Source organism: Python bivittatus, unplaced genomic scaffold (genome assembly GCF_059951505.1).
Source record: "Python bivittatus isolate LINGU-HERP-01145 unplaced genomic scaffold, Pbiv_v1 ctg000980_np1212, whole genome shotgun sequence".
NCBI lineage: Eukaryota > Metazoa > Chordata > Lepidosauria > Squamata > Pythonidae > Python > Python bivittatus.
This window is the reverse complement of record NW_028277125.1, coordinates 49,345,081-49,359,580: the sequence shown is the minus strand read 5'-3', so window position 1 is coordinate 49,359,580 and position 14,500 is coordinate 49,345,081. Positions and strand designations below refer to the sequence as shown.

The 14,500-nt window shown below is 36.4% G+C and overlaps 1 protein-coding gene across 3 annotated transcripts in view; it reads left to right on the top strand.

Moving 5' to 3' along the window:
* LOC103048882 (VPS10 domain-containing receptor SorCS1) overlaps window positions 1-14,500 on the top strand; it is a 426,712-nt gene that overhangs the window by 313,095 nt on the left and 99,117 nt on the right. For all 3 annotated transcript variants that reach the window (XM_088131613.1, XM_088131614.1, XM_088131612.1), the window contains exons 6-8: window positions 1,788-1,852; window positions 7,920-8,038; window positions 12,258-12,347. In XM_088131613.1, coding sequence (XP_087987739.1) covers window positions 1,788-1,852; window positions 7,920-8,038; window positions 12,258-12,347 — 274 coding nt within the window. The remainder of the gene's footprint in view (window positions 1-1,787; window positions 1,853-7,919; window positions 8,039-12,257; window positions 12,348-14,500) is intronic.

The window sequence follows — 14,500 nt, the reverse complement described above, 5'->3', positions numbered from 1 at the left end:
CTATGCACAGCATTTTTTTCCAAACTATCAACAAATGGAACTTTTTATATATATATATATATATATATATATATATATATATATATGTGTGTGTGTGTGTGTGTGTGTGTGTGTGTGTATATATATATATATATATATTTGTTTTGAACTATGGGCCAATTGGTTGACCTATTGACCATTAGGTGGCAGCAAAGTAGTTTTTTTGGTGAGAGAGGGTTTGTATCTCTTGATTGCAATCTAGTAAGCCTTCTAGATTTGTGTAGCTACTAGGTATGCATTATTGAGAAGCTGAAGTTTGAGAAATAATTTAGTTGTTGGGGATCAGTGTGGGAGCTGTAAACTACCCTAAGAACATTATGTGAAGACGGGAAGCAGGAGCCACCAGGAAGGGAATTCCCTGCCAGGAAAACTTAACAAATGCAAGAAATTAGTTCTTTCAATTACTGTTCCCCACTGCCAGCTTCTGTTATGAACTCAAGGTATTTATTGTAGTCATACATTTTTAACTGAAGTAACACAAATCATACTGCACATCAGAGCATTCTTATAAAAGCAGGCACAAGATCTTTCTTTTACAAAAAAAAAAAAAAAAAAAATCTGGAAAGACAATCTCAAGTGCAGGAAGATCCAAGAATAGTCAGTTTCCAGACTGAGATTCCAAGTAATCCAACACAGCATATAGGCAGAATCATAGGCAGGGAATTAGAATATTGATTGCTGAGTGATGCTTATTTCTTTGGGGTAGACAGCTTGACTTTCTTTGATCTTCCCTTTGTAATGGATAGATGACTTCCCCCAATGGCCTCATATGGATGTTAAATAGCACTAGTCCTGTTTTTAAGCATAGGTCTAGCACTCTTTTAAAAGAATAGTAAATTCATGTTTATAAAGAGCCCACATAATACCTGACAAATACTTTGGAAATGCCAGTCAGGCATATGCAGGCAGTTGCCTCTGCAGAAGCCAAGTGTTGGATCTGTCCTACACTCCAAAATAGTCCCAGAGGGAAGATCCCAGTGATTGTAGGAGAGTGGGCATGTCTACAATGGCCAAGAGGATCTGGGCAGATATCAGTTCCTTTGAATCCTCACTTGTATCATCATGTGGCATCAGAGAACATGTCCACAGCAAGACTTATCTTTGTAGAAGTGGGGAAACACTTTTTTTTTTTTTAATGGAACAGTTAAAGACAAATTTAAATTGCTTCCACAATGGGCTGGGAATGAGACATAGTCATGCCCTTGAAGAATAGTTAGCAAGGCCTATTCTGCCCACAGTTAATGATCTGTAAGAATGAGCCCTAAACAACTGTGAAATTCAGTTGAAATTTATATATGTAACTTATTAGCTTACTCATATATTAGGCTAAGTGTACTGTACTTTGGCCTAGCTAGATGGTAGCACCTTGCTGACTTTCACAGATCTAAAAAGCTAAGTACAGTGGATCCTGTTGAATACTCACTTTGATGATTATTAGGAAATTCAACAGTTGTAGGTTAGACTGGAAGGTTAAAAGACTTTCCCAGGGGAAGGCAATAGCAAGCCATTCAAATGTTTTGCCAAGAAAATGACATGGATGTATCCACAAAGTCCTCAGGATAATATTCCTCATTATATGTTCAAGATAATTCCTTTTAACTAAATGTTTATTTTATTTATTAAATAATAATTAATAAATTATTTATTTATTAAATAGTATTCCTCCTTAGATGTTCCAAATAACTCCTTTTAACTAAATGTTTTGTTTATTCATACTAATATTGCAGTGTTAGTTTTTCTTCTCCCAGGTCCAGAATGGGTACCAGCAAAGATCCAGATATAGTCCACATGGAGGCAAAGACACTGGATGGCCGTAAGTGCTACCTTTTCATCATTTTATCACAAGTGTAATTATGTAGGCTTTCAATGTTCATCTGAATATAATACAGCATTAGGGAGATCCAACGGATGCTCTATGATTATTCTCAATCTGGTTATCCAGTAAACATTTTCAAATAAATAGAAATTCAAAATAACATTCTGAAATTGTGATGGAATGGACTTATGAAGGCCATGCTCAGGGAGATAAGCATAAACTTAGCCCCCAACAGGAGCGTGGGAAGTTCAAGAAGATGAGGCTGGCACCTCCCTAAGGAATTCACGGTGTTGTGGCTGGCTGGCTGGCTTGGGAACTTGCATTCAGTCTGGTGAGATTGATGTCAGGTTCAGCCCAAAGAACTCCAAGAGACAATGCAAATACAATTCTGTTGCGTTTATTAGCTTCCACCTCAAGACAGAATCTCACCAGACTGAATGCAAGTTCCCAAGCCAGCCAGCCACAACACTGTGAATTCCTTAGGGAGGTGGCGGCCTCATTTTCTTGAACTTCCCATGCTCCTGATGGGGGCTAAGAACACACTTATCTCCCTGAGCATGGCCTTCATAAGTCCATTCCATCACAGAAATGCAAGCCAATATTAAGAGAAGTGGAAAAGATTTGCAGTTTGTATAAGAAGTGTAAAAAAAAGCAGAAAACAAAATATACATCATTCATAACAATATTTCTTCCTGTGGGCTGCTTCATTTGATCTGCTAAAAGGTAAAATCTTCAAGGTTTGAATCTTGCTTTATTTGTGACAAACCAGCTCTTAAACTTTGAGTAAGTGGAATGAAATGATGTAATTTTGTAGTTGTTTTCATCTCCAAATTATTCTTTCTGAGATTTAGGGAAAGTTATAAATTGATAACTTGTTTGCTTTCATTCAAAAACCTTCAGCTTTGACCATCTCACCTATAGCCTATGATTGCCCTAAAACCCCATGATTGTATTTATATGCTCACTTGTATGGGAATAAGCAATAGGATTTCCTTTTGATTCCCTATGTATAAAATCAAACTTTTACTCAGTTATTGGATATTCTGATATTCTGCTCTCTTTAGTCCAAGGATAGCTTGTGTTAAAAGCACGTGCCTCTCAAAAATATTGTGCCATTGAATTGAATTTCCAGATCAGAGCTTCATAGGTAGTAATGAGCATAACTGAAATTTTGTTTTAGCCTTTCCCAAACTGGTGCCTATCAGATATATTTGGACTAAAACACTGGGATTCTACAGCTGGAATAACCAACTGATGGGAATTCTGAGAACTCTAGTCCTAACACATCAGGAGCTCAAAATATTCAAGAAGGCTACTTTAGCAGGAAATGTTATTTTGTTTTGTTCAAGTACAGCTGGATAAAGATTTTGAAAAGTTGAATTTCAAATGTCATTGTTAATTATACTTTTTTTTTGTCTCTAACACACACACATGCACACACACATACTTTAAGACTAAATGGAAGAATAGAGAATATATTTTGCCATTCATTTCCCAAGTATCCAGTTGGTTTGGAAACAATTTAGATAAACGTTGCACATGGCATATATTTATAGTATTCAGGTTATATTTAAATAATATTCAGTACTAATATTTGTAATATTTAATTGTAACGCAATATTAACATTTTGCAAAGTCTAAAAGAATTGTTGGAAAAGAAAAATTACCATGGGAAATGAAATAACCAAGTTCAGTTTTTGTATTTAACCATTTTTAACTAGAGGTGTTTAGAAGTTTGCTCCTTTCATCACTTGCCTGCTTGACCACCCCCGATTCCTCCAGCGCCTACTCTATTTTGACCAAAATAAATAAATGAAACTAGGGTGAGAAAGTGGTGTCAGTTTCCATAATTCTCAGTGGATGCTGCTCATACAAAGCTTATTCAGGAAGCTTTGATCTGCCAGATGGGATGCCCCTTATGTATCACTATGAATTTTCAGTGAGCTTAAAACAGTACTGAAAAAAGAGTGTGATATAATAAAAGGATGATAAAGGTTTGCTTCTTTCAATTTACACGTATAAGAATTAGTTTCAAAGACATACATTTTTCATGGACAAGTCTGAAATGAAGGCACAAGATTGAACAGTGGTGGCAGAACTATTAAAAAGACTAATCCACAACATCTTAAATGATTAAAGCCTAAATCCTGAAATATATCTGTTCTTTGTATCCAGATGAAGACTGCTTGTTACCACTCCCACTGTTTGCCATAAATAAGCCACACTTATATGGTTCAGATCACTGGATCAGTGTTATAAAAGTATGAGGAAGATGCTCTGTCAGCATAACCAGGCTTTAAGTCAGTAAAGCTTTTGAAAAGGTCAGTGGGTTCATGAGGCCCAAGGTAGCGTCTGAACTTCAGGTTTCTTAAGAATGAGAGAATGTACTGAATCAGGGTTCATCAACCTCAGCAACTTTAAGATGGGTGGACTTCAACTCCCAGAATTCCCCAGCCAGCCAGCATGGCTGGCTAGGGAATTCTGGGAGTTGAAGTCCACCCATCTTAAACTTGCTGAGGTTGACGAACCCTCTACTGAGTAAACATCCTTTCACTCTGTAATATCTGAGATTATTTGTCAATGTCCATTACACATCTCCATCTGAGAGCCAACACTAAACTTGCCCACTGTGACCTTTTCTTAATTCAGTTTTTGTTTTGGCCAGTGTGATGTGCAAGTAAATGAAACAAACCAACCTTCTTTTCCTAAGGAAATTTTCTATTTGGTGTCACAGATAACCTGCTCATACTATTCTCTTCTATGGAGGTTGAGGACAGTGCAGGTAACAGATGTAGCCATGTTTTCAAAGTTGAGTACCAGCGATTCAGGCAGTAAGCCAGGCGATCAGCTTCATCCATATACTCCAGCTCTTCTAAGGGATAGAAGCAAAACTGCACAGTGTTACATTAAATGACCATTAAAAGAGCAGTTCCAGCAGATTAATATATCCAGATCAGGATGGATCATGGTGGGTGAAACCTTTTGTCATGTTTCAATAAATCCTCTACATAATTTACTGTGCATCCTAGAAATGTGGAATGATATGGTATGTATCATATTAAGATAAAGAAAGGATAGCATTTGTTCTACTAACTGTCTGGTGAATATGATAAAGTCAGAGTAATATCGGCATGCACACCAGAGGATTCCCCATAGTGAAAGGATACAGGGTCTTTCTTAATATCAAAAGGCAAGGATACAGTTGGAGGTTAGCTGTATTGGCCACCCAATTGCTGTAATTAAAACTTTTGTGAAATTTGCATGAATGTATTCTCCATGCATCCTCCAATAGAGGATGGCTATTCATACTTTCTGCCCTATTCCAGTACCAGTCTGGTATTATTGTTTGATAAAAAGCCTTATTGAAATGAATATCTTTCCAAGTTCTGTTATGATTTTCCACATTCCAGCTGTGGATACATAAACCAAACGTTTTCTCAGTTTAGCCATCCCATCTACACTAACCTTATCAGTGAGGCAATCCCTATGTACTTTTGTAGTCAGGATGCACTATGTTTTCAGTGTTGCCGTAACAATCAAAGCAGCAGCTGTTGCTGGAGATGTGCACGCTGGCAGTGAAGAGCTTAACATCCCAATTACTGGTGGGAGGGAGAACATCTGTGCTAGAGAAGGAGATAAATTAATTCCAGATCTCAGCAATGAAATGTATTAATTGGCGTGAATTAAGTGTAAGTGATTAGGTGCTTCCTGTGGTACTGGATAAATAAAGAGCCCACATGTTATTTTTCTTGAATAATTGTTGCTGAATAGCTTCCCAATGAACTCAACTTGAGGAAAAAAGGTTATTGTAATAAGATTTTGAAAACATTCCCAATATTTATATCATTGTTCCAAACTTTTTCTGTTGTTCTGCTCATATCAAACCCTTTCAGTATTCTGAAGTCTTAAAAAAGCAATTATCAGCTTGCTTTTACACATACACAAAACACACACACATACACAAAAATGTAATTGAGATTATAGTGCTGTTGTTGTAGTTCTTTGCTTGTGTTTGATTTTCTAATATGATATATATGGACAGTCAACTTCCCCTCTTCCTCCTTTTCCTGGTGGGCCAAAACTTTTCTACAATCAGCCTTGCCTTAGTTTTTCCTCCAGAGATAAACTAACAGGAAAATGTCATCTCATAGGCATGTGTCCGTGATGTGCTCATCACTTGATATATTTTAGGAATAAGAAACCTAAAACCTATTTTATCAGAACTTCACTAGGAAGTATATGAACACAGATACATGGGCACACTCAGCTGAGTATAACTGCAGAGGGCATAGAATATGTTCAGCATATTCATTACCAATATGATGCAATGTACAAAAAAAAAATTAAAATTAGTAACATTTAACAACAGTCTTCAATTACTGTCATAATGTAGAAATGAATAGTGGGAAACAACAAAAGGAATGGAGTCTTTTGTTCACCAAATTGTATTACACCATGGTCAGTGTCTCAAATCATGGGAAATCACTGGCAGGATTGAGTTCCTAAGAAGGTATTGGTATTAACATCTATGCCCAAAAGAACCTAAATTTGTAATTCAGAATGCTACTTTGTCCTTGGGAGAGTGCATATTTTGAATGAATGCAGCAGAGGAACCTGTTCTTCACATAATCAGTGGTTCATTGTTCACTTGAAAAATATGTTTTCAAACCTAATTTCCATGAACTTTCTCCTTAGATATCTTTTTGTTTCTTTCAGAAACCCAGCCATTGCCATCAACACACAGCTTTCAGAAATGTTCTGCAATAGACCATTTATGTGTTGTTGTTGTTGTTCAGTCATTAAGTCGTGTCCGACTCTTCGTGACCCCATGAACCATATTGCGCCAGGCCTTCCTGTCCTTCACTGCCTCCCTGAGTTTGCTCAGTTTCATGCTCATTGCTTCAGTGATGCTATCTAACCATCTCATCCTCTGCCATCCTCTTCTCCTTTTGCCTTCAATCTTTCCCAGCATCAGGGTCTTCTCCAAAGACTCCTCTCTTTGCATTAGGTGACCAAAGTATCTGAACTTGAGCTTCATTATCCGTCCTTCCAATGAACAATCAGGGTTGATTTCCTTTAAGATTGACTGGTTTGACCTCCTAGCAGTCCAGGGGACTCTCAAGAGTCTTCTTCAGCACCACAGTTCAAAGGCATATTTATGTGTTACTATAGACCAAAAGACAAACATCATTCATATTTCTCACTATTAATATTAGATATCACTTAGTAGTGTCTTTCTGAAGTCCTAGGAGCTATATCTCTTTATGACAGAAAGATACTGAAAAGTTCATGAAGTTCAATTTCTAATAAGTTGGGCAGTTTCATTTTGTAACTCCCAGTCTGTATTTCTGAATTATTTCTTGCTTCTATGAGGCAGCATGAAGATTCACATAGACTCAAGGTACCAATATTCACTGGAAAAACTTAAATCCCCTTCAAAGTGGGTTTAAGTCTTCATGCTGCCTTGTAGGCCCATTTAGATCTTATATTAGTCTATTGACCCTGGTCAAATCTCTAGAGATGGCTCAAGAAAAAAAGAAATAATACAAAACACACACTATAAATTGCTGAAGTAGGACTTTCCTGTTCTTTTTTTTAATATATTTTTTTATTAAGAGTTTTGAATAAAAAGTAAAAACTAACAAGAACTGATACAAAATAAAAAAAAAGAAAGGAAAAAATTTTGAGGAAAATAAGATAGGTTCAGCCTATAAAATATTGTTTTAGATCAGAGAAAGCAGACAAACCTATAGAATTCCTACATGCATTTTTGCTATCCATACATTTGATTTTTTAAAAAATCAGTTTTATTTATTTTATTCTCTTGCACACTTAAATAAACTCGACTGTTGCTGTCTTTTGATCTGAAATCCTCTAAAAGTAACAAGTAAATAAGGAATAAGTTTGTCCCTTCATTCCATTTTTGCTTTTCTACTGGCTTTCATAACATAATTAAAATTCTCAATTTTTGCAGACATTGATGCCAATGTGAAATATTCAGGTAAAAATTATGAATGTTCAGAGCTGAAGTCATATTTGTGTGTGTTTCTGTGTGTGATTTCAGATGCACAGTATATCACCTGCAGGATGCAGAACTGCACTGAAGCTGTAAGAAGCAAGCCTTTTCCTGGATACATTGATTCTGACTCCCTCATTGTCCAAGATGATTATGTATTTGTTCAGGTCTGAACAGATTTTTTTCCCCCCTTGATTGATTATACATCATTTGTCCCTTTATTTCTGAATATTAATCTCCCGTTCCTAACAGATGCAACAAAATAGCTTGAGTACAAGTAGTGTGTTTCAGGGCATCACCAAAGTGTTGCTCCCATTGGGATACTAATTGTTCCCTTCTGCCTTTGCTTCAAGTACTTTGTTAACACAAGGGTCATGAAGGGTTAGGTCTGACATGTGTTCAAGGGGTATGGAAATAATCCCTCTCGTCAGTCAGCCCTCCTCATTGTCTTTTCAAAGAATGTTCTCACATCTCAACGAGATTTTAAGTTTGCATGCCAGAGTTCTGATATCACATCTCAACAGACCAATCAACCTTTTTTCTATTATTCTTATTATTATTAGTTTGAGGTAAAGGGAGATAGAGTAAGGGAGATAAGGAAAGGGAATGCTTGAGAGAAGAGTAATCAGTCCTGATTGTCATTCATGGGCTTCGATTATTACGAAAAAAGAAGAAATGAGATATATTCAGCTGAGCTATGTTCCAGGTGGAAGCCAGAGAATATATCTGAATAGTTTTAGGTTTCATTATCTTCCTGCTGCTATCCATGTCATAACAAGAAGGAGGAAGTAAAGTGATGGCAAAGTGGAGATGAGCTATAAATTTTCTGTCTTTCAACTATTTCTTGAGGCTGAGGTTCCTGGCTTGCATCAGTGTATACCTTTCCAGGCTGGATTGTCTATAACCTGGAGTTTTTAAGTAGGATCAAGTTTGGCAATCCTGAATGTGTTATCAAATGGTATCAGCCATACCACTCTAGCCTCTAGCCTCTCTGAGTACATCATTTCTTCCCATATAGAATGTATGTCAACTCTTCTGAGGGTTAGAACAATGTATTGCCTTGCTTCTTTTCTTTATAGAACAAGTGTAAGAAATTCTCCTACCTCAGAAAATATGGGGAAAAGTTTTTATTTGTGGTCTCATCTGTTCTTTCACACATCCATGATTAGATAGAGACCAGGCCTTAGTATACATGTAATAGGTTTTGCATATGTGCAGTTTTGACCTCTAATTTTTTTGCTTATTTTATCTATGTGTAAAAGAGAGACCTGTTTTTGGACATGCATAGAGTATATTTTTAAAGGCTAAGATTAAGTCATCTGCTCCTGTATTTGTTCCCCCTTCTTGCTCTTTGTAGCAGAAGGCTCCATGTGGCTTCTTTGTTCTTCTCCTTTAGAGCAACCTGATCAGATAGTGATAGAGGAAATCACCTCCCTCATGCTATGTAGCTTCTTTGCTTGCAAAGCTCTTACAACCTTAGTAGAGGGGCCTCTTGATTGTGCAATTGGGTACTAGTGTTTCCCTCCAACTGCTTGTGCCTCACTCCAATTGCTGTGAATAGCCTGTTGACAGCACTGGCACCCAACAGCATGACTGAGAAATGCACCCAATGAGACTATGAACAAACTGCCTGGAACATGAAGAGGCTGGCATGAGCCGTGTGAGGCAAACAAAGTGATTCTCTCCATCACCAGCTGAAGAAATCATTCTGAAGAAAAAAGTCAGTTGCCATGAGGAAACCATGTGGAGCATCACAGCTGGACAAACCCAGCAAAATCCATAGCAACCAAGCAAGGAAAAGGAGGCATGAATACAAGTACAGATTATTGGTTTGGGAGGAAGAAGGAAGAAGTAGATCACTATAGGCTCTGAAACCTAACCCCTGGTCAATTGTATGTGATGACAATTCGTTCAACGAGATGGGCAGTGACAAATTTGATATATATTAAAAAAAAAAAATCTGTAAGTGAAGAGAAGCTGAAACAACTTCTACATGGTACAAAGTTAAATTCTGCCGATTTGAATGCATATTTACTATTTACCTGCAGTTTTAAAATAAGAAAACAGTGACTATAACAGGTGCAGAAGTTTGGTCATCGTTCCAATTGATAGGGTTACTTTTTAAATGATTTTTATTATAAAGTTGTTAATAAGTTCCAGAAAGGCAATGGACTGATTAGGCCTACAGTTAACCAAGAGAAGACAATTCCACGGATGATCAAATTCTAATTGTTGTTCTATTTACTTTCAGTACCATGAGCTTCCCTAAGTAGCTATTTGAGCATTTGAAAAGTAATGTTATTCATTCTTACAAAAACATGGGAAGACTATATGTATGTATGTATATGTATGTATACATACATACTTACATACATACATATACATACTTCTAGCTAGCAATGATGTTGTTTGTTGTTAAGTCATTGAAGTGACATGTATCTATAGAAGTCAAGGCAAGATCTGGAAAACTCAGACAAATCTTTACTAGAATTGTATCCAAATTGGTCAGAACTGTAAACCAAAATTTAGAAGAATGGTCAGAAGGAGAACTTTTTTCCTCATTACACAATCATCATCTAAAGTATGTAAACAAAATCATGCTAATAAGCCTGAAATGTTTTGGAAGAAAGTGCTTTGGACTGATAAAACAAAAATTGACCTGTTTGGCTACAATCACACAAGGTAAATTTGGAGAAAAAAGGGTGAAATAATATCTTTCTTTCTTGGAACCATTAAGTATAGGGTGGGCTGTATTATCATTTGGAGTTGTGTGATGGCTGGTAGCATAGGAAATAATGTGTGTGAAAGAAACAATGAATTCAACTGCATGTTTTCATATCCTAGAAAGCTAATGTCCCACAGTCAGTGAAAAAATTGAAAAGGTTGGGCATTTCAATAAGACAGCAATCCAAAGCATACCTCCAAATCAGTTATGAAGTATTTATAGAAAATGAATACAAAGGTTTTGGTATGGCCTTCAGAGTCCACAGACTTCAGTATAATTGAAAATCGTTGGGAAGATCTCAAACATGCAATATTTGCAAAGAGATGTAAGAATATTTCTGAGCTATGAGAGTGAGAGAGCCAGTTTGGTGTAGTGGTTAAGGCAATAGGCTAGGAATCAGGGGACCATGAGTTTTAATCCCGTCTTCAGCACAAAGCCAGCTGGGTGACCTTGGGTCGATCCCTCTCTCTCAGCCCTAGGAGGAAGGCAATGGCAAACTACTTCCAAAATCTTGCAAGGGCATGTCCATGCAGTTGCCAGGAGTCAACATTGACTCAAAGGCTAAATACATACATGCATGCATGCATGCATACATACATACATTCCAAAAACAAGAATAGAAAGACTCTTCGCTGGCTATGTTGGAAGCTGATGGAAGACAATCCATACTTCTGCACTTTCATTGTTTCCTTATTTTAAGTCTATAAGGAATTTAACCAGGGGTGCCTAAACTTTTCCAAGCATACTGTGATACTTCTGCATATGTATCATGCTACTCCAGCAATTTGGAGAAAATATTTTGCTAGAGCAGAACTGTGCGTTAATTGAGATTGCTCTTAATTGCATTCTTATCATTTTTAAAAAAGAAAGATGATATGCTTTCTTTAAGAAAGCTAATATGGATGAGACAAACTTGGAGAATTGTATTTCATATTTAATAAGCTAGTCATCTTTCCTGTTATTTGTTAATGAATTGTAACAGACATTTGTTTTTGTTTTGTCACTCAGCGTAACTAGGAGGAGATTAATTTTAGTTTTACCCTCCAGGATTTTGGAGAGGGCAGGCTTGCCTGAAGATTATTTCACTTCTGTGAGCTGACAGAAGAAGTGGCTGGCTGTAGCGTGTGTAAATATTACTGTTATGCAAATGGAATACTCTAGAAAAGACAGCAGGCTTTGGTGTAACTTACAGGACTTGCCAAAATTTTAGGGCCCTTAGCTGGGAGGAAAAATTGTTTGTTCCAACACTGACTGGAGCAGAAACGTTTCTCTTGTTATCCTCCAACTGGAAATATAACATGCAACTATTATTGCCTTGAGTATTGCCATTTTTGCCTGTGCAACTGAGGATGCTGAAAGCGGCTTCTGGAATCCCACATTGGTGGGTTTGCCCATGCTCTTTTGTCTTCCTTTACAAACAGTCTGCATAGATTATGCATCTTAATGCTGCCTGTTTCCACAGCTGATAATCTGCACGAGGACTGGTTCATCTCCTGCTATATCTTCATTGCCATTTTGGAACCATTGTGACACAACTGCATTTCCCTTTATAACACACCTGTTATTTTCTTCCTGCCTTAAAAATAAAAAGGGGGGGGGGGAACCAGTGATAATAATACCTTGATTAGAATAATAAGAAAAAACAATGTTATATGTTGCAGCTGACATCTGGAGGTCGGCCACATTACTACGTGTCTTACCGCAGAAATGCTTTTGCGCAGATGAAACTTCCGAAATATGCTTTGCCAAAGGTAAGTTATCATGGTTGCAATATTCCCATATAATGTTAGATGATAGACAGACCACAGGAATTGCTGCTGGTGGCCAGTTTCCTTGGAATTGTTTTAATTAGTGCATATATCCCTTTATTTTTCAAGAGCATGTTGAAGCAGTGAACAAAATACTGCTCTCTAAGATCAATATTGCAGCTATTCAGGGGATCAGTTCAAAATGCAGATTGATTTGTTCAGTGGGTGGACATTACTAATTAGTATTTCATTTTCATCAATAATGACATTTTGAGGTTTTCTATTCAAAAGTTTGGCTTTCTGATGTACTGCTGGTTTCCATATTTTATTGTATTAAAGGAATTTGATGAGAATTTTTTGCTTTAGAAAGTATGCTTTTGTATGTCTCTAATTAAAAAAAAAGAGAGAGAAATAGCAGTGGAGCCTGAAAGAACATGTATTGCATAGCCTTTTAAAGAATCTTAGTAAAATATGTCAATCAAGGAGAAGTGCATTTGATTTAAAAATTAACCAACCTGTGTTACTTTTTCAAAAAAAAGAAAACAAAAGAAAACAAAACTTCAGGACTTTTCTTTTTTAAAAATGTGAAGGACAGGAAAAATGATTGTTAAGGACTTTTGTTCCCCATATAAACTGTTTTGATGCATTATAACATGATCTGGGAACATAGTTTATGAAATTGCTTGTCAGATCCAAGGTCTGAAGTTTTTTGATGTGCTATGACTTAGGTCCACATTACAGGAAATTAAATGACACCAAGATGTCCAGTTATAATGAGATCAGTGTTCTCGACTACAACCATTTAGGAATATGGGTTTTTAAACTTTCAGCCTGCACATGGGCAACTAGATTCTTTTTTTTTTCCCCCTCCTTAACTTGATTTTAAAAGTTATGGCTATAAATATTTAAGAATGCTTGAACTTCCCAAACTGAGAGTTTTCAGAAATTAATCACCTTTAAAGAATTCTGGCATAGACTGAATTCTTAGGTATTTCAAATGACATGGGAGGATTTATTCTGTTGAATCTCATCATCATGAGACAAGTGTTTATTTGTTAAGAGATATTTAAAAAGTCATCAGATCCTTTTCTAGCCAAATATTGTAATGAATGTAGTAAAGGCCATTTGGAAATGCCAAAGTGCAGCTTATGCTGACTATTTTGGATAAGGCTGTTTACAGTGAGAAAGTCAAGCTTTCCAAAATGCTTAGTATCCATCTATCTACCTTTTCAGATTTCTGTGAAAAATTCAGGAAGTGATTGAATTATTGAGTTGAATTCTGTAATACCTGATTACAATGTGAGAATACCTGTTTGACAGCTTTGGGCTTCTTGAAGTTGCCTTCCAGTTAGAAACATGTGAATCACTTTAAATCTAGTCCTATTTCTGTGCATATTAGTAAAACCATAATCCCATTCCATAGTGAGAATTTTACTGGATTTTTAAAAAGATGTTTCAACAACAGCAACCATACATCAGTTTGTCATTTGCAACCATCTCTAATTTAGAGAGTTTTATTTCATGTTGTCTTTATGGCCATGGTTTTTAGTATCTTCTCAACATAAATTTCTCTGGAGAAATGTATTATTTTTATATAGCTATTATCATATATATCCAGTGTGATATAGTTAATGTGTTGCAATAGGATCAGGAAGATTCCAGATCAGATCCATTCTCAGCAGATGATTTGTGGCCAGTCACTCACATTCAGCCCAACCTATCTCACAGAGCTGATATTGGAATAAAATGAAGGAAGATCCTATATAAGCCGATTTTTGCTCTTGGAGAAAAGGCAAGGTATTAAATACATACTATATGCACATACTATTTAAAAACACAAACACTCCAATATATACTTTTCTATAAGTAATTTTTATAAATATATACATCTTTACTAAACATATTTTTGTGCAAATTTTAAACTCATAAAAGATGAATTCTAGGCATCTCCATTCCATAATGTGTAATTGCACGGCAGAATTCATTTTCAACCTTTCAAAAGTCCACTCCCATAGACGTTTACGACATACATCGTTTACATCTCTATTTGTAAGTAGGGCCTTTCACTACCCTTCCAAGAGAGACAATGGTCTGCAGAGGCTATAGTATCTGTTGTAACAGAACCTCACCAGCTTCGGTCCTATCTAAGTGGTACT